We start from the raw sequence: 20,974 nt of genomic DNA, 5'->3' as shown, positions 1-20,974 counted from the left end.
GCCACCCCACAGCCCTGTGCTGTGGTTGCCAGTCACACTCTGGAGCACAGGGATATGGAAAGATGCGGTAAAACAAGACTTTGCTCCAGAAAGATGCTGAGCAGCTGGAGGTGGTGTGAGCTGCAGTGGGCTCTGCATGTTTTGCAGTAGGGAAGCCTTATAATTCAGCCCTTGATTAAACCCCCATGGCCTTAACAACAATTTTCTGATACCCTAGGAACTACATTCTGTGTTTGTTCCCACCTATGTTTGATGTATGCTGGGTAAGTTATAAGGCTAAACCATGCCTGCATTCCTCTTGCTTGTGTTCATCTCTAAGCAAAACAACTCCTTCTCCCTGCTGGAGAGTGTGGGCGGTGATAAAACTAATCATTATCTGTGAATTGGCCTCACCCTTCAGTTTCTGAAATAAGTGGCTTTTTTGGGCTTGAGCTACAAAAAGGGAGCTGCCACACAGCAGCCTTGGTGCTGTCAGCCATGAGGAAAGAAGCATTCGAGGTTCTTTGCAGCAATTCAGCACAAACCCCCTCTTTCAGCCCCTACATAGCGTGAAGCCTTGTGGGCAGCCGATATTTTCGCCTTTGTTTTTGGGTAGTGACATAGCATCTGCCCTCTCCACGGCAACTCATTTCCCACCCATTTAAAAATGAATCGGAGCACCTGGCTTTGGCTCTGCCGGGCTGTGGCTCACCGTCTAATTGTTAGACCTTTCAAGAGCAGAAAAAGAGTGGTACAATATGGCTTTCAGGCTGCCTTAAAAAAGAAAATAAAAAAATCCAACCCCAAAGGCTTTAATCTTAAGCATAGCAACACCTCAGTGAATTCCAGCTTTTGATCTGGGGCAGAATGTGTTTCCAAATTCGTTTCACGCTGTGCTGTTTCAGTGAATATAAGCGCTTCACCCAGGGGTCCTGCTCCGAGACCTTCCGAGAAACTTCAGAGAGCAGCCTTCAAAGTTCGGCCAGGCCATTTCTGCTCCACTCCCGGCCCTGCCACGGAGCCACCGGCTGATGGACCAGCTCTGTGCTTTAAGGTGTTGTGGAGATTTAACTGGTTGTGAAGGCAGCGACTGCCTCACCACGCGCGGTTGCAGTCACTCCAGTATGAAGATGCTTATTCTGGTGTAGATCATTCGGATGCAGTAAGTGCAAAAGCGCGGTGGGCTAGAGATGCCGTATATTGGTGTGACTGTGCTGTTAACACTACGACTGTGGTTGGGTTTAAACAGTTTAAGCTGCTCTTGCAATCCAAAATCGTACATTTGTGCACATGGATCTCCCAATAGCTTAAAATTCTGCTTCAGTCTTGCATTTGCTGTGTGTTGAAATAGTGAGTTAGCACTGGAAACTGGACTCCTGGTGCTATGCAAACCTAAAAAAGTAGCCAGAAACTAAGTGATGAGAAGAATTGTGCATGAATGTCCTTTCCAGCCCAAGCTGCGCAGATCAACCACTCTACAACCCCACACTCCTTTTTGACCCTGTTCAATCTTATTAATTATTACATTAATTCCCAATACCATTTCAAGAGATTTCCCAGCTCATTGCTGAACACTTTTCAGCCTGGTGAGTTCCTCCTAAAAGGAAAAAAAAAGAGGGACTAAAGCGCTGAGGTGTGGAAATGACCTTACAACCCTTGAGGTTATAAGGAAGGTATGTATTTATTTATGACGCCGTACACACGGGGAATCATTTCACCTAATACGTGTGTAAAATTACAGTAGCTGTGAGCGTTGTTAAATACATTAAAGTGTTACATATTCATGAAAGTTTTAGGAACGCCTATACATATTCATAACCTGTCCCCGAGAAGGCGGTTCTTATTACAGTATGGGTTCTAGGAGACCATTTCCATAGTCTCCACCTCCGGCTCCTCCTGGTTGCAGCTGCGCAGTGATGGTGAACCCGGGTCCTCTTTCTCTGTACACGGTCACCTTTGGTCCAGCGTGATGAGTTGGTTAAAACTGGCGTATCTCCTGTCCTGTGCACAAGTTTCTGTTATCTAGTTCACCCAAGGATACACCCAAGGATTATTATCTTTGCAAGGCATCAGTGAAGCCCTGTTTCTTGTACAATAAGTTACACAGAGCTAAGCAAGGCTAGGCAATAGTGATGCGGGTTAAAGGATCAGCTCTCTCATCTTTAGTGATGTGGGGTAGGGTTAGTTCTTTAAGTGTCAAGTGTTAGTTCTTTAAGTGTTAATTAGATAATTGCCAATTCCCTGTGTCAGCGTGAGTGCCCAAATACACGTGCTTCACCTTCACGGCAGCGGGAATTCCATCCTGGCTCTCCCATTGTCCCTGGGTAAAGGGAAGCTGGATGCTCCTGGCCATGCTGGGGTGCAGGAGATGTCATTTAAGCAGAGCCCAACCCACTGGATAAAAAAGAAAACACGTGAGTGAGTGATAGACATGCAGACTGCTGTTTCTGTAAGGTGTCATGGTGTTATTTTGAATATAAATGCGCTAAATTACAGAGATTATTTCTTGTATTGGACGTGTAATCATTTGGTGACATATCAAAACTCTTCAGTGTTTTAGTGGGTGGAAAAACTATTGAAAAAGGGAGGGTTTTCCCATTTTACCTCAAGCAGATTGTTAGTGGTTGGGGGCAGCAATGTGTAGGACGCTGCATTTCTGCCTTTTCTATCCCTTTCTCTTTGAGAAAAGTAACTGCCACCAGTCTATTTTTTTTTTTTTTGCTGAGCTTCATTTCTGTTCCAGGGGATGAGGGGGCTCAGGTCTGTGACCCTGACCCCCCAACCTGTGATCTGAATCTCTCTAGACAAGCAAGTGGAGTATTTAGTGCCAAATATTTCTGTCTCCCATTATCTGTTCTCAGTATTCAAAGGTCACAGGAAGTAAATAGTTTGAAATTGTATCTTTTTCTTTCCATTCGTTGCAGATAAACTTCGACATTCACAGTAGCTGTATTTTCCTTGCCATGATAGCATATCATCAGTGTAAAGCTAAATACTGACGTAGAGCTGATTTCCAGTGTTGATCTTGGTCTAGTATTTCAGAAGCCTTCAGTCTGGAGAATACAGATGGTTGCAAGGTTTCTGATGGGAATGTGTTGAGGTTTTTTAAATTCCGAAATGACTCACAAAAACTTGAATTTTATCTTGTTGGAATGCCCCAGTTCTGCTGTGAAACTCCTTTAGGGGAAGGCTTCTCAAGTCCAGGAAGGAGATTTGGGCCAGAAATGTCGGGCACTTCAGCAGAACCAGCCACGTCCTGCGTCCAGCATTCACCAGTCACCACAGAGACTTCAATGCCATTTCTGGGTTTGACAGCAAAATCTGGAGCTCGTGCCTCCCAGGCAACTGCTGACTCCTGGTCTGCTGGCTGGAAGAGGAATGACTTCTCTGCCGCGTTCTTACGTCAAAGATTTGGAAAATATTTGACTCTATCCTGATATAGAGCAGAAAATATCTTTTCTGAAATAGACTATTTTTTTACTTGCACTAGTGAAAAATTTACTGATTAAAAAAGTGTCCATTATGCACGAGGCATGAATCTGGCAAACAGAATAATCAGTTTCAGTCCTTTCCTCTATCCTTTTATAGCCTACTTGATATCACTGCTGTAGTTTGATGAACATTTTCACCAGCAGGCACACCATTTAGAAGTGAGGAGAATTTCCAGCCTGTTCCAATGCCTGACAGCCCTTTCTGGGAAGCAATTTTTCCTAATATCCAATCTAAACCTCCCTTGGTGCATCTAGAGGCCATTTCCTCTGTTCTATTGCTTGTTCTGTCACGGCTCGGTGTCCCCCGTGGCTGTGCCCAGGTCGGCCAGTGTCTGTAGAGCCGTCCGTGGGGTATCGTCAGCCAGGGGAGCTGCTCGCACCTCAAATGACCTGGTTATTTTTAATCCAGGTGCTTCCTCTGGCTGATTCACCGTGTGACTGCACACATGCTGGTGCTGGCACAACCCTCGGGATGGCACGGGGACAGGAACAAGCAGCAGGAGGTGACGGGAGGCTGCCAAAACCAAGTTCATCGAGGGATGTCCTCAGTTTTCCTTGTGCAATGTTATTAACAGTTATTTGTCTTAGAGAAACACTAAATCCATGGAAGAAAGTAGCAGTTCAACAGCTATGTAGTCATAAAGCTGCCCGTCAAGGCTTCTGCAAGCATTTATGTGTCTGCGTAAACATAATCCAATAATTACCGATTTTGAATATTTTACTGCCAGCTGTTCATCAAAGTATGAATCACTTGGTTAGTTATGGGTGAAGTTTTCGTTAGGATTTAAGCTCCTTAGACGCTTCTGAAAATGTTTCCTTCTGTCCTGCTGTCTAATCTGCTATCAGCATAGCAGAAATCCCATTAATTAAGGACTAAGTCCTTTTCTAATCTTCTTGCCAGACTGCAGAATGCCGTTACTGTTGCTGTTCATCGGGCTGAGTCCAGTGCAGGCTGCTGCTGGTCATTTGGAGCATCAGCCCCTGTGTGCACGGGAGCGGGACACGCTCAGGCTTCTGCCTAGGAAGGATGAAATTGTCCTGTAAGAGCAGGGCTATCCCACACAATCTAGTATTTGAGCCTCAACTGTGGGCCTGTGCCAGCTATTTGGCAAGATTTGTGGCACTATATGTGCCCCTCGAATCAAGAAAAAAGATCAGCACTGAGAAAGCATCCTACATGTCATGTCTGTCTTCTGCAGTGCTAATATGCCATTAATACACATTGTGTCTGGTGGGAAACTAGAAGGTAACTGAAGTTGGTAAGTTGGATATACTGTGATGAGTTAATGTCCAAATCTAGATCTTTGCTAACTGGAAGTTGGCAAATGTGATGCCCATCTAGAAGAAGGGCCATAAGGAGGATCTGGGGAATTACAGGTCTGTCAGTCTGATGTCGGTGCCAGGGAAGGTTATGGAGCAGATCATCCTGAGTGCCATCGTGTGGCACATGTAGGACAACCAGGTGATCAGGCCCAGTCATGGGTTTATGAAAGACAGATCCTGCTTCACCGACCTGATCTCCTTCTATGACAAGGTGACCCATTCAGTGGATGAGGAAAAGGTTGTGGATGTTGTGTACTTAGACTTCAGTAAAACCTTTGATACCATATCCCACAGCATTCTCCTGGAGAAGCTGCAGCTCATGGCCCGGATGGGTGTATCTGCGATGGATAAAGAGCTGGCTGGAGGGCCGGGCCCAAAGAGTTGTGGTGAATGGAGCCAAATCCAGTTGGTGACTGGTCACGAGTGGTGTCCCCAGGGCTCAGTGCTGGAACCAGTTCTGTTTAATATCTCTATCAATGATCTGGACAATGGGATTGAGTGCACCCTTAGTAAGTTTGCAGATGACAGCAAGTTGGATGAGAGTGTTGATCTGCTGGAGGGTAGGAAGGCCATACAGAGGGATCTGGACCGGCTGAATCGTTGTGCTGAGATCCATTGTATGAGGGTCCTTCACTTGGGTCACAACAACCCCAGGCAGCGCTACAGGCTGGGGAAGAGCGGCTGGAAAGTGCCTGGAGGAAAAGGACCTGGGGGTGTTGAGCAACAGTGGCTGAACATGAGCCAGCCGTGTGCCCAGGCAGCCAACAAGGCCAACAGCATCCTGGCTTGTATCAGGGATAGTGTGGCCAGCAGGACCAGGGCAGTGACCGTCCCCCTGTACTGGGCACTGGTGAGGACAAACCTCAAATCCTGTGTTCAGTTTTGGGTCCCTCATGACAAGAAAGACCTTGAGGTGCTGGAGCGAGTTCAGAGAAGGGAACGGAGCTGGTGAGGGGTCTGGAGCACAAGTGTGATGAGGAGTGGTTGAGGGACCTGGAGCTGGAGAAAAGGAGGCTGAGGGGGGACCTTATAACCATCTACAACTACCTGAAAGGAGTTTGTGGCATGGAGGGTGTTGGTCTCTTCTCCCAAGTGACAAGTGATAGAACGAGAGGAAATGGCCCCAAGTTGCACCAAGGATGTTTAGATTGGATATTAGGAAAAATTTCTTCCCAGAAAGGGCTGTCAGGCATTGGAACAGGCTGCCCAGGGGAGTGGTGGAGTCACCATCCCTGAAGGTGTTTAAAAGATTGTATAGATGAGGTTCTTAGGGACATGGTTTAGTGGTGGACTTGGCAGTGTTAGGTTTACAGTTGAACCCAGTGATCTTGGGAGTCTCTTCCAACCTAAATGATTGTGTGATTCTAAACCTGATATGTGATTTGTAAAGGATTGTGAAAGCTGTGCTTTCAGGAAGGCCATTGAAACCAGTAGGTAAGACCTAAATACGTAATATAAGAAAAGGCTAAAAGTGGAAGAAACCTTTGGAATGTACACACTATAAAGTTGTATACACTGTAGACACCAACCAAATTTGAATGGCAAAAGACTGTGAATCATGAAAACTCTTTTGGCACTGGGACTGCTAATACAGAAGCCGTCAGGTCCGGGTGGTCCAAGCCCCCTCACTCCCTGCAGCCAAGGCCTTGGGGCCGCGTGTTCTTGCTTGCTTTCCTCTTGGATATCCTATCTGATAGTGCATATCGTGCTGTTTGAATGTGCGTTCCTCTTTTCTTCCCAGGGAATGGCTTTTACGCTTGAAGAGAGGCTGCAGCTGGGAATCCATGGCCTCCTTCCTCCTTGCTTCTTGAACCAGGATGTTCAAGTCCTCCGTGTCATGAGAAACTTCGAGAAAAAATCCAGTGATCTAGAGAAGTATGTAAAAACTATCTTATTTTCATCTCCCCCCAGTTTAATTTTCAGTTCTTTAAAGCCCCCAGGAAGACCTGCAGATCCTGCTTCAAGGCACACAGGTTTCATTCAGTCACTTTTTCCCACCTCTCCATACTCTCCACCACCAAGAGTGTTTATTCTTCTTCCCCTCAATTACATGACATCCCAGTCCCAAAATAATAATGGTACTGAGTTTTTTCTGCCCCCACATTGCTGGGGAGCTCTGGTGTTAGCCTGGCAATCCACTCTACTTTGGGTACAAGTGCACAATGAAAAGGCGATCCCTGCCCAGAGCGCTGGAGGTAGAGTGAACACAAGTACTGCATACATCAATATATCCACTAAAATACTGGATGGAGGAACAGAAAGAACCAGCCAACTGGTAGGAAAAAATTAAAAACCAAAAGCAATGGTGTGTAATGACTGATCTTTCTGTTCCTCGGTTTCCACTGTGTCCACTATTGCTCATATTACTGATGGAAGATGGTGTTTGACTCCTGTTATGATGGACGGTGGGGTTTGCATCTCCATCTGTCTCAGCTACCGTTGCTCTGGGCACTGAGGCAGCAGGACTCCTCCCCTGTAGAGCAATTGCATTGGCTTTTCTGGGTCACAAATGCCCGTGCCAATCTTTTAAATTATATATTGTCAGCAGCGTGTGATGGCCTTTTTGAAGCCACACCACAAGGCTGGGTGCTGGGCACAAAAGAGAGTTTGTCATTATGTTCATACTAGTTTCTCAGACAGAAAATCATTTGCAATCTCTCTTTACTTTTTGAGTTTTTCATTTTCCTGGCTTCAATTTGACCAATTCAATCTTAGTGTTCAATGAAGCATTTTCAAGTAAGAAAAATTTTTGGAGAAATGTAACATATTCTCAGTCAGTAAGTGGTCATATAAATCCAGTGATGCACATCAGTCTGGGCAACTCTAAGAATACAAAGCTAATTTAACATTTTCTAAATTAATGGATTTGTCTTTTTTTTTTTTTTTTTAAGATGGAATTTAACTATCCTTCTGGTTTTAGTGATTCAGTAATTGAGAGTGTGGGATAATGGAGAGAGAGGTCTTGTGGAGATATTTTAGGGAATACAGTGCTTTGAAATGTGCATATTAACATATATGCATATTTCATCTCCTAGGCTGCATAATATATTTTGATAATAAAGGCGATGTCCTGCTGTGTCTCAGGTAGCTCTGAAGTCTGCTTTTGACCTTTTCCATTGCATTTGTTTCTAATGCAAATTCCAAAATTCTGAGGGTGAGCATGGGTCTGACTTACAGCTCTACCGAGTCTTTGTGAGCTGTTGGTGGGGACGGTGGAGCCGGTCAGGTCCTCTGGGCAATTTTACTCCAGGTGTCTGCTCACGGTGTAGCACTGAGGAGCATCAGGGCTTGGGAGAACTGAGAACACCCTGAATGAGCCGGCTACCACTTTTTGTGAAACTGCCAACATCCATAAAAACTGATACATATCTATTTTGGTTTACTTTTAAGGTATATTTTTCTTATGACATTACAAGACAGGAATGAGAAGCTTTTCTACCGAGTGCTGACCTCCGACATCGAGAAATTCATGCCCATCGTTTACACCCCAACGGTCGGCCTGGCTTGTCAGCATTATGGTTTCGCTTTCAGGAGACCACGGTGAGTGAAGAGACTGTTCTTGCCCCTTTTTTTAATTTCATGTGAATGTTCCTTTTGTATCGACAGTCCCTCCTTATGTGGGTGGCATCTAAAACTCAGTCCGTCGTCAAAAGATGGACCAGCTTTGTGTGTGTACATTTGATGATGAGCTTGGGAGTCGAGAATAGCTCTGCCTTCTTCCTCCAAACAGCGAACAGAGCGGTTTTGTTCTCAAACAGAGCAGTACAGTCTGTGCAGCTCAGCTGAACTTAGGGCTGCACCCTCCCCATCTGCTGCCTCAGGAGCGCCGAGTGCCTTCTGCAGCGCTGGCCTTGGAGTCTTTGTTGGATTCTGGGTGCATTGTGCTGAGCTTGAAGTTTTGTGTGCACTTCCACAAACCACCCCGCAAGAATAATTTTGACAGGAGATGATGCTCTGCATCTGTGCCTGCCTCACTGCTCAGAGCAGTTCTGTGTAAATTCATGCGACATTAAACACTGTGTACTGTGTTGAAAGGCCCTTTTCTGCATAATTCTTTTTAATGATAATGTTTAGATAAAGCCATTATTAGCATCCTGAAATACATTTTAGTCCTGGCTTGAAAATTCAATGGTGAGGTGCAGTTTTCTTTGCAAACATTTTTTTTCTTTTGATGTCCATTAAATGTACCAGTAAGCAGATAAACATTTTAGCTTTTGCTATAGAAATATGCAAAGTAGTGGAATAACACCATTTTAAGAGCATTTCACAAGCATGAGATTTAACTACAGTTTCAGCTGAGAGTAGTGTGATAGGTGGGGAAACTGAGACAAGTTCTACTGACCAACTTCAAGATCCCAGGAGGACCCTGAGGCAAATAGTGAATAACATATTATGGATGAGATTATCTTGGCAAACACGCTTGCATCCTGCTTGTCATCAAAATTTCTACTAAAGCCACTGATTCTCTCACATGAGCTGCTCCTCAGGATTGCTTTTCAGCTTCTGTCTCTCCCAGGTAACTGTGTTGATCACATCCATCTCCTCCTCTTCAGTGTGTATGAGGAAACCAGAGATGGAACCAGCACACTAGGACACACTTGAGAACAAGAGGAAATGGCCTCAAGTTGCGCCAGGGGAGGTTTAGACTGGATATCAGGAAAAAATTCTTCATGGAAAATGTTGTCAGGCGTTGGAACAGGCTGCCCAGGGAAGTGGTGGAGTCACCATCCCTGGAGGGGTTTAAAAGGGGTTTAGATGAGGTTCTCAGGGACATAGTTTAGTGCTAGAGTTAGGTTGTGGTTGGACCCTGGTTCTCAGCTAATCAAGATTCCCAGCAGCGATTCCTGCTGTACAACCACTGTGGGTCTGTCCCCAACCTGCCTTTACCTTGCAAGAAATTAAAACAATATGTGGGAGCTTCGCTTCTTTTCTTTTCCATCCCTGATGTTATCCTCAGGAAAGCAGGGGTTTCTTTCCAGACACTGGACTCTCTGTTGGAGAATTCCCCTTCCTGTAACTCACCTTCTTCTCATGTTTTAAACCCACAGTATTTTACCAATGTGGTAAGAATATCTGTTCTCGTAGCCTGACAGGTTTGCTGCTGAACTTGTGCTTGGAGCTGCTCTGGATTCCAGCCTCTGGCTTCCACGGGAAAGGACAAACCACCATGCCCTTAGTACACTGAATTTCACATGGCAGGGAGTTTGTTTCCCTGAAGATGCAGAGTGAATTTCAGCCTACCCTCAGATTTGGTTTTAGTCAAGGTTGTTTTAGCAAAAGAGTGTTTTGTTGCAAAAATAAAAGAGCGATTATATCATGTAAAGTGATGAGAATAAAATGAGAAGCATTCATATGTGCTTTTTTGTCAATCTGACTCTTATTGTCTTGAAGTGCATATTTTCTCTCCTGAAGCATATTATATCCATCAGGAGCTGGCCTGCAAGGCACTTAGTTCAGGATAGGGGGCCAGCACTTCATCCTAAAATCATTTGGACCTGCAGATTCAGTGACCTCAGGAGTTAAGATCTAAGTTTGTGTTTCTACCTCTTCCCATGTTTGTTATCCTGAGCTGCACTGGCAGCCTAAAAGGCCTGATTCTTCTAATTTTTTTTTGCAGTGAAAGGTTTTTAAAACTAAATGACACCCATGTAAATATACAGGGTGTTCCAAAAGATAGACCCAATATCAAAGCAGTATATTTCACAATGGCAGCAAGTTACAATTACACAAAAATTTGCAAATGTGCTGGGAGAGGCATCTCACAGTAATAATTTCAAACTGTGCTCCACCTTTTCAAGTGGTAAGAGTTTCATTCATGGGCAGGTGGTGGTTGCAGAGATATAGTGATTTCAGATTGGGTCCATCTTTTTTATACACCCTGTACACTGCTTTGAAATTGGGTCCATCTTTTTGAGACACCCTGTATTTCACTGTTGTTTTAGGGAGAACGTAGCGCCTGGAACTGGAGAGGATGTCCAGGCCATTCAGGTTTGCCGTGCTGTCACAGGAAGCCTTATCATAATCCTGTTCATTAACTGATTATGTTTTATTTTAAATCTGAAAAAGTCTGCCCTATGAATCCCATTCTGGTACTTAACTCTCATATAAGTAGAAAGCGTTTTTCCCTTAGTATGTAATGTAAATGTTCTTTGGCAGTGTCATCCTCTCTCCAGTAGAAAACTGGGATCATATTGAGTCTGGTGGTTTTCTTGCCTGTATCGGTTGCTGTTCTGTCAGGTTGTCCCATTCCTGTTTGGCTCCATTTCTCCTGAATTGCAGCACAGAAGAGTGAGCACCGCTTCGCCACGGAGGCCTGGCAGCGAGGAGGGGACTGGAGCTTTTAGCTTTTGCTGACATGTCCCAGCATGCCCTCACCTTTTGGGGCACTCTCTGAGTGGCGTGGTCACTCTAATTCATTCTGTCATCTGCACCCATGAAATCTTTCCTTTGACACAATTACCCCACCAGATCTGTGCCACTCTTTAATTGTGTTTAGCGTTTCTCCTCGCTACGTGTCCCGCTGTGACCTCTGTCCTCTTGGTTGTGGGTCGTCTCTCCAGTGAATCAAACCCTTTCTAAATCTGTCCTCTGGAGCGCCGCATCTCCCAGCGCTGCCACTTGGGCATCGGGGAGCTGGTCTGAGTGTTTGCTGCTGCCACTACCTTTCCATCCAAACTGTCACATTTCACGCTGTTGATCAGGCAGGAGAGATGAAATATCTCAGTTTTGAAACAACACATGGTGCTCCAACACGGATGGATGTGCACGTGTAGCACAGCTTGTGGTGAGAAGTCTAGAGAATATTGTACAAATCTCTCTGCAGCCACAGCAGCAGCAATTAGCGACCTGTGGACGTGATAAACTTCTTCCCGGTGTTGAGATCTTTCTCAGCCCCAGTAGTGCTTGGCTTTATATTTGAAGATTGAGCCTGGAAAGATGAAAGCATGAGTAACTTGCTTACAATGCAACTCTTGTACAAGAGCATCTGAAAATAGCCCTCTGAGGTCCAGCAGTGCTTCTCTCATCAGAATGCATCTATCAGTGTTCGCATGGCTGCAGATTTTGTTTGCCAGATACTGCTGCCATGATTGCAGGGCTCAATGCCTCTTCTACTTTTCCCCGTCTCCATGTACAAATTCTTAAGGGTGGACTTTTTACCTGTCCAGAGTTCTCCTCCCAGGTCAGGGCTTCAGAATCATCTCTGCCAGCGGAGAACCTGCTGTTCATTCCTTTCCAAAAGCTACCCAACCAGCTCTCTTAAAACACAGCTTTCCTCTGTTTACCAGTAAAAAAGAGCTATAGGGGGGGAAAAAAAAGACTTGCAAATGTGCAGCTCTTGGCATGTTCGTCTCTAGTGCCCATAGTCTGCCCATAGCTTCTCCTGGTGGGCCAGGCAGAGCTCCTGTGTCCCAGCAGGTTCCTGTCTCTGCCTTCCCAAACTCCTACTGACTTTCTGTTCAGGAGTCACTTTGCATTCTCCAAACAGGCTTTGCTTTTTCTGTGACCTCAGACTTCTTCCCATGTAATGAAGCCCCAGGGTTTTAGAATGACTGGGATAGAAGTGGAACCATCAGATTATTAAAAATTACATTCTGGCCCTGTCCCCCAATTGCTGCAAAGTTTTTGCTGGAAGGTGTCCTATCCTGAATATCGTTTTTCCTATCTGGGCTTCCAAGCAGCTCCCTGCTGAGTTACCAATATTCATTTATACAAAGTCATTCAACAGGCCAGGCCAAAGTAGTGTTATTTTATATTTTGTATTTTTAAAATAAAAAATAGAAATCATTGTATAATATTTAAGTACTGGTTGAAGTACCAAGCAATAGCACCTCTGTCACACTTATGATAAAATGACCTTGTCAGGATCTCTCTTCTGTGATTGAACTGTGTTAAATAAGCAGAACAGAAGAGCAACTCTCTCCAAAGAGTTTTCCCAGCACAGACCCCGTTGGCCACAGTGGCCGGTACAGGAGAGGTATAATACTAGGACAGGCAAATATGCTCATTTCTTGGAGGCTTCTCAAGTTATGCTCCTCCACAGTTTGTGCCACAGGGTCTTGTGGTTGTAGTTTTGTTTAAAAATCTGCTGCCACGTTTGTCTTAGCAAGTTCTGGAATGGCTGTGAGGGCACCCAGATGCATTCACATTGTCAAGGCCAAAGTGTATTGCTGGAAATAGCTTCCCACGGTGACAAGGTTTGGATCACGTATAGGTGGAATTCCAGACACTATGGGGTGGCCCAGACATACGGGAGATTTCCTGCAGAGTTGAACAGCTGCAGATCCTATGGCTGAAATACGCGGCTTTGCAGCGTCTCCTGTGATCCCTCCCTGGATATTCACTGCTCCTTTCCACCGCCCTTGTGCCTGCAGGCGTCCGTGTGTGCAATGATCTGGCTCAATAATAAATCTGGGTAGATTCACATCCTTTTGGGGCCAGACTATCAGTAATCCAGACGGCCAGGTCACTGCCAGCTGCACGAGAAGCTGTGCTGCCGTGGTGACAGGGATGTGCAGCAGCAGAGGCAGCTGCTCCAGGCCTGGGAGAGCAGGTTTGATTATCTTTGGCAGCAGTGATAACGTAATTGTAGCTTCAGGCAAAGGACAGGTTACCCTGGGGACGTGGAAGTGTTTGCCTTTCAGAGCCCAGGGGTCCTTCCTCCTCATCAGAAACTTGGTAGGAGGAAGGATTGAAATGTAACGGAGCAGGGCTTGCAGCTTTCTGAGACACTGAAAGGGAAGGAAGGAGGAATCTCTGTTCTTTGCTCCCATTAACAGAAAGAGTCACTGTTATTGTAGGAAATGCTTCAACCAGCCCTAAAAGTTTTCAGGCTGTGGTTGAGAGTCCGTTTTGCTTTAGAGTGAAGATACAAAGTTCTCTATGAGGAAAAGTATGTAGTGGTACAGTGATCTTTTTTCCTTTTTTTGCTTTTTCTTTTTTTTTGTTTCAGTATAAAATGTGCTTAATTAATATCATGGGAGTCCTTATGCAGCACAGGACTGAACATGTGCAATGCTATTTAAAAGGCGTTTTTTAAGCTGCAGGATCTTTTTTGATTGTCTCGGTATCTTTGGAAAGAGACTTTATACTTTTTTCACAAAGAGAAAGCAGAGGGAATTTACCTCAGGGCATGGTATCACGGTTTTATTTCTTCTGTGATAGTGAGAGATGGTTTATTAAAATGGCATGAGACCACAGTCTCACAAGGCACTGGGTAACTCATGTGCATACTGGTATTTGAAAGTATAAAGTTGACAGCAGCTCTGCAGAAGCTTTTGTCATCCCCTGAGAGCAGGACTGGAGCAGGTTGGTGTGTCACTGTTGGAGGAAAGCTATGGGGACAGAAAGAACTTGCTTAAGTTCAGGCTTCTTTTCTGGAGACATATATATCCTTGAGGACTGGTTGCAGAACAATGTGAAATGTGTTGGGGTGAAGCTGAACCTGGAGAATAAAGCTAACAGGATGCAGATGGTGCTAAAATTAAGTCTGATAGAATAATGCTCTGTGTCTCTGATGAAAAATGAGTGAGTTAAACATCAATCTACAGAATTGTCTTGTCAACAGATCTGGCTCTGCTGAGGTGCCTTTTTCAATGGTGTTGCACAGTCTGAGCAGCAGGCGAGGAAGTTGCCTGCCATTTAAACTCAAACCAAATGGACATTAGAACAAAGGTGTAAATCCCATAGACTTGTCCCTAACCACAGAACTGTCTGCACTCTCTCTTCTATGAAACAGTGGAGACCAAAAGTGAGCAGGAAGACTGGATTTTGGCTTATTGTCCTGACAATTGTGCTTTGAAACCCTTTTAGGCAATCTCCACTTCTCATAAAATCACTGGTTGTCATAACTTCTCTTGTTGCCACCGGCCTGGTTCAGCCTTCTTCCAGAACCAGCTGAAGTCGGTGTCAGGGAAGATGAATGTGTTTGATGATGTGTGTTTAGGTTACATCACCATGAGCAGACTGGCCTTGTGACAGACTGAAGTGAGGATTTGTGAAAGGTATCACGGAGACAATGTGTGGTCGGGAAGCTCTGAGGAGGTTGGCAGGAGATACAGGTGGGAGACAGTCCTTGGTATGAGACCAGGTTATGGAATGAGGAGGAGAAAACCACAGCTGGAGTAGTTGAAGAGGAAGGAGTGAGCGCAGAGGGAGCCCAGGGCTGCTGAGAAAGGCTCAGCCTCTGTAAACCTCTGCTGAGGGGTGGCAAAGTAGTTCAGGGGTTCCCTGTGCTGACCCCACCTTTTCCAGACAAGCCTTTGCAGTGTGCTATACCCCCACCCTTGACCCTTCTCTGTCCCCCCTTCAGTGAAGTGGTTCTCAGAATGGGGAGAGGAGCACAGGTTGGCTTCTGGGCATACAGAGAAGAGCTGGTATATCAGACGTTATAGAATAGAATCATAGAATCATTTGGGTTGGAAGAGACTCCCAAGGTCATCGAGTCCAACCATAACCTAACTCAGGCACTAAACCGTGTCCCTAAGAACCTCATCTATACAATCTTTTAAACCCCTCCAGGGATGGTGACTCCACCACTGCCCTGGGCAGCCTGTTCCAATGCCTGACAACCCTTTCCATGAGGAATTTTTTCTTAATATCCAATCTAAACCTCCCCTGGTGCAACTTGAGGCCATTTCCTCTCATCCTATCACTTGCTAATTGGGAGAGGAGATGAACCGATGAACCCCCTCCTTGCTACAACCTCCTTTCTGAGGAGGTACCACACCTTTATCTGAGGTACCATAAGACTGGTGAGTAAGGTGGACACTGTTGTTATGAGGCTGTTCCACAGTTATTACATTGCAATGGGAGAGGAGAAAAAAGATCCAGGTCCATTTTTTCATTAGAAAAACAATCGGTGCTCCTTCTTCCATATCTTCAGTCTTTTTTCCCTCTCTCACTTGCTTTTCTGGAGCAAAATGTGTGTGCAGTGGCTTTAATAACCTAGAGAAACTTCCATGGGCATGAGGTGAAAGCTCAGGCCCACTGAAGTTAACAGCAAAGTCTCATATTAATTTATGAAGGTCAGGCTTTCCCCTGCTGTCAGAGGTGATTTAGATTTGCATTCCCTGGTTTTCCAGGAGAAGCTCAAAGGAAGAGGTGGAGTTGGCCAAAAGAAAGAGGTTGACCTGATGAAGGAAATTCACGAGGACGTGTTTGCCTTTAATCTGGCATAAATCTATGCTGCTGCCACAAGGAACAACCCCACCTTAAACAAAAAATGCCAAAGACAGGGAGGAGAATTATTTAGAATAATGAATAACAGGATATAAATTGGGGGGGAAATAACGCCAGCTAACATGAAAACCCTAGACAGCAATATCCACTGAGCTGTGGGACAGCCTCCCATGGACTCTGCATCGTGACCTGGGGACTTATTTTATGAGGAGCAATCCTCTTTTTTCACTGTTTAGTTTATGGAATATTTCTATTAATAAATTGTACATTTTTACTCTATAATTTATATTTATTTTTTTCATGCCACTCAAGGTAATACTGAGGTGCAGTCTCATGTTGCTGTGTCACAGCTGAGTCAGAGGTAGCACGCCAGCACCCTTATCCTCTGTAACAGGGCATCCATTTCTGAAAGAGAAGAGTAAATAAAACAATAGACACCATTAAGAGCTGTTCTGCATTTGCCAGACTTACCCAGAAGGTCTGCATAGAGTGATGGCTTCTGAGCTTTGATACTGTAATTCGTATCGTCCTTGGGTTTTGCTGTTTGTGTTTTGGTTCTTGGTTTTTTGGGTTTTTTTTGGAGGACTCTGTGTGCAGATTCACCATCCAAACATTTTGACAAGTCAAACCACATGTATCTTCGGTACATGATTCTCATATAATCACAGAATTATAGAATCACAGAACAGTTTGTGTTGGAAGGGACCTTCAAAGCTCATCCAGTGCCACCCCTGCCATGAGCAGGGACATCTTCACCAGATCAGGTTGCTCAGAGCCCCGTCCAGCCTGGCCTGGCATGTCTCCAGGGATGGTTCATCCACCACCTCTCTGGCCAACCCGGGACAGGGTTTCACCACCCTCAGTGTAAAAAATTTCTTCCTCATGTCTGGCCTGAATTTCTCCTTTTTATTTTAAAACCATCACCTCTTGTCCTATCACAACAGGCCCTGCTTAAAAAGTCTGTCCCCATCTTTCTCACAGGCCCCTTTTAAGTACTGAAAGGCCACAATAAGGTCTGCCCAGAGCCTTCTCCAAGCTGAACAACCCCAAATCTCTCAGCCAGATTATGGAGGGCCTGCTGTAAAAGCTGCTGATATTTTCCATATTTGCTGCAATTTATGACAAAAGTTATTTTTTTTTCATTAGGTACATTCACTAAGAGTATGCCAGGTTAGATTTAATTGATATGAAAGCTGATTGCTCTGTTGTTGTCAAAATAATATTTATTTTCTTTGTCAAATGTTGTGGTAATTCTGTGTTCATTCTCGGAGCTCCCTGCAGCGCACTTTAAAAGTGAAGGTGTGGGTCTTGGAAGAATTTGCACGGTGCAGGAAGGAAACATAATCAGGGTAGGACTTAACTTCCTAGGGATTTTTGATCCCACCTTAACCTCTGTACTATCAAGTAGAACAGAATACATGATGTGCTTAGCAGTGAAAATAGATAAGGGCTTCTTGATCAACATCACTGAGTGCTGATTGCCCATCTCAACACGTTTCTCTTTGCAACCCTGTAGTCTTCCAAGTACTGAGACACTTCGAGGATCCAGCACACAGACAGGTTTAGACTGAGCCTCCAAAATGGCAGAGAAAAATCAGGGCTGAGTCGGATTTTCCTGCACTTAAAGTTGTTTTTGAGCAGAGGGCTCCAAGCCCCTTGAGCGTGATGAGCTTAAATGCAACAAAGGATCCTGAATTTGGGAAATGCCCACCCTTGGTGGCTGGTGGAGCCCCTGGGTGGTGGGATCTTATGTCTCACCTCAAAGCCTTGTCTTTTCCCATGTACATTTGTAAATTTGCGCATGGGTGGCAGAGTAGTTACGAACAGCCTAATTCCTCCTTCTCCATCCTACACATCAGCCCGGAGGGAGCTCTGGGTGCTGAGCTGCAGACCTGCTTGGTTCTCACCCAGCCCTCAGCTCCAGGGGCTCCATCCTTACACAGACCTTCTCAGAGGTCCTCTGAAACACCACTCTTAAACACCACTGCTGGAAAGGACACTGGAAAAAATTGGTTTCTGAAGTTTTCAAATACAATACAAGCAGGATTTAACCACTGAATTATCCTGTGGCATGACAGTTCTCTGGTTAAACCAGAAAATTGTGTCCTGAGAGTCCAGCAGGGACAAGCAGCTCATGACAAGCCAAGAGTGATGTGAGTGTCTTTGCCTCCTCCCTTAATCCCAAACAGTGAAGAGCAGAGATTCACTGGGGACCTGATGCCAGCCCTCTGCATTTTCACATTGCTGCATAGTGACCAATAACAGTAGTTACTGAGCTGGTCTTTCTCCATTGATTCCCCTCTAGAGAGGAAGAAAGGCCTATTTATTCTTTAGACTGTTTTCTGACTAGCAGAACCAACAAATCCAGGGTTCCTCCTGATTTCTGTCCACTGTCCTGTAACATATTCCCTTTGCAATCCTTTCTGTTCCCTTCCACATCCCTTTCATCCCCTCTCCATATCTACCCATGCTTCCCAAAAGCCACCTACACCAGCTCATGCTTGTCCCCCTACCTCACCTCTTCTTCAGGGAGCAGTGGGCACAGCTTTGGGTGCTCTGCCTGATGTCACCTCTGGCTTCCTATCTGTGAGCTTTTGATCTTGCACTATAATCATTCCATGTTTGTTTTTTTTTTTTTATGTAGTTTCATCTACAGCCAGATTTCTCTTCCTTTTCTCTGCCTTCTGCTTAGACCTGCAGCCCAGGAAGGCTCTGAGGTTTGGCTAGGCCTGGACTAGTGAGGCCTTAGTAGGATCTAGATGTGAAGCAGCACAAGTTGTGTCTTACTGCAAGATGTCTTTTTGGCCAGCTGTCAGAATAATCATCAGGGGAAGGTATGTGTTCCCCTCCTCAGAGTGGAGGGGACATGATCCCCATTATCTTTTCTTTTTATCTCAACAGCAGTTTCCATAGAATCACAGAATAGTTTGGATTGGAAGGGCCCTTCAAAGCTCATCCAGTGCCACCCCTGCCATGAGCAGGGACATCTTCACCCAGATCAGGTTGCTCAGAGCCCCGTCCAGCCTGGCCTGGGATGTCTCCAGGGATGGTTCATCCACCACCTCTCTGGGCAACTTGGGACAGGGTTTCACCACCCTCAGTGTAAAAACTTTCTTCCTCAAGTCTGTGAGCTCATTCAGATCTCTCTGTTCCTGATCTTTGGCGGTTTCCCACAGCTCAGCTGCCTGCCCTCCCTTAGGGTCACGGAGATTTCCCTGCATGGGTTTGGGGGCCGGGTGTGAATAGTTGAATCTTTCATTATTGTACCTTGGAGTCTACATCTTGTGGCTTCCACAATGAATTTTGATTTTCCTGCCTAAAATATATGATGATCACTTTAAGGACATTTGTAACATGAATCCAATTATTCACCTTGCAGATTATTTGAAATTCAATCTCTTAACGTACTTAAATTGTAGGATATTGCCTTATAAATCTCTGTATAGATTTCACTAATGGTTGATCGTACTTGGTGTTATTTCTTCATCAGTAACTCAGGGCGCTGTTCAGCATCCTAAAATTTATGAAGAAAATTATCTAAAACACAAAGAAGTTCTTGGCTTTTGTTATAAATAAATCTGTAAAAAAAGCTGATGAATCACCACAGAGATTTTGTCCAATTTGATAATCAATTGTACTGTATTTATACAAATCAGTGCATGCTAGCAAATACTTTCTCTCCAAAGCCTCTAGCCCACAGGCATTTGTAATCTCAAGCTCCCTAGTGGAGCCAAACAATTTCAGAGTTTATTTTGTTATTCTGAAGCCTCTTATCCTGTTCTGGCAGAGACCTGAACCAAAAAAAATCAACAATAGTGGTGCAGCTGGTGGAAATGTGTCTAGAGGCTCATATTGCTCAAACTGTCAATTTTGTGTGTGAGGCTTGAAAGCATAAATAAATAAAACCAAATGAAGGGCTTTACTGTAACCACATTTTACTGCATCTCTAACACAGACCAGCCTTGAATACAGAGCAGGTCCTTCAGCCGGTTCTTCTGCACAGTGATGACTATTTTCTGTGGTTTGCCTGCAATGAAAGCCAAGACCATCAGCTGATCCCTGCCTGGCGTGTGTCCCCATTGCAGAGGTGGACACCTAAAATACCTGCCAGTCACCTGGGCTTGGGGCAGAATTCACCCAAACCCCACAGAGCACAGAGCGGCGTTCAGCAGGGATCAGCATCCATCCACAGTGACAAGCCAACTTGTGTTTTTCTTTCCTGAGCAGGAACATCATTTCGCCAGGTGAAATGATAATGTTACTCTGATACAGTATTAGTATCATAGAACAGTTTGGGTTGGAAGGGACCTTCAAAGCTCATCCAGTGCCACCCCTGCCATGAGCAGGGACATCTTCACCAGTTCAGGTTGCTCAGAGCCCCGTCCAGCCTGGCCTGGGATGTCTCCAGGGATGGTTCATCCGCCACCTCTCTGGCCAACCTGGGACAGGCTCTCACCACCCTCAGTGTAAAAAATGTCTTCCTCATGTCTGGCCTGCATCTCTCCTTTTTATTTTAAAACCATCACCCCTTGTCCTATTGCAACAGGCTCTGCTAAAAAGTCTGTATCCATCTTTCTTACAGGCCCCTTTTAAGCACTGAAAGGCCAAACTAAGGTCTCCCCAGAGCCTTCTCTTCTCCAGGCTGAACAACCCCAGCCCTCCCAGCCTGTCCTCCCAGCAGAGCTGTTCCAGTCTCTGATCATTTCTGTGGCTCCTCTGGCCCCTCTCCAACAGGTCCATGTCTTTCCTGCACTGAGGGCTCCAGAGCTGGACACAGGACTCCAGGTGGGGTCTCACCAGAGCGGAGCAGAGGGGCAGAATCACCTCCCTCCACCTGCTGGCCGCGCTCCTTCTGGTACGATCGGACTTCTGGGCTGCAAGCGCACATTGCTGGCTCATATCCAGTCTTTCATCCACCAGCACCCCCAAGTCCTTGCCCGCAGGGCTGCTCTCAATCCCTTCATCCTCAGCCTGTATTGACGCCAGGGCTTGCCCGGTCTTGC

At 45.3% G+C, this 20,974-nt stretch overlaps 1 protein-coding gene across 1 annotated transcript in view; it reads left to right on the top strand.

The window, feature by feature from the left end:
• The window catches only part of ME3 (malic enzyme 3), a 133,451-nt gene that overhangs the window by 65,100 nt on the left and 47,377 nt on the right, over positions 1-20,974 (top strand). Inside the window, exons 2-3 of the mRNA XM_021298790.2 lie at positions 6,535-6,668; positions 8,184-8,333. Coding sequence (XP_021154465.2) covers positions 6,535-6,668; positions 8,184-8,333 — 284 coding nt within the window. The remainder of the gene's footprint in view (positions 1-6,534; positions 6,669-8,183; positions 8,334-20,974) is intronic.

Source organism: Columba livia, chromosome 1 (genome assembly GCF_036013475.1).
Source record: "Columba livia isolate bColLiv1 breed racing homer chromosome 1, bColLiv1.pat.W.v2, whole genome shotgun sequence".
NCBI classification, from domain to species: domain Eukaryota; kingdom Metazoa; phylum Chordata; class Aves; order Columbiformes; family Columbidae; genus Columba; species Columba livia.
Note: the sequence above shows the minus strand (reverse complement) of the source record. Positions and strands in the feature narration are given on the sequence as shown.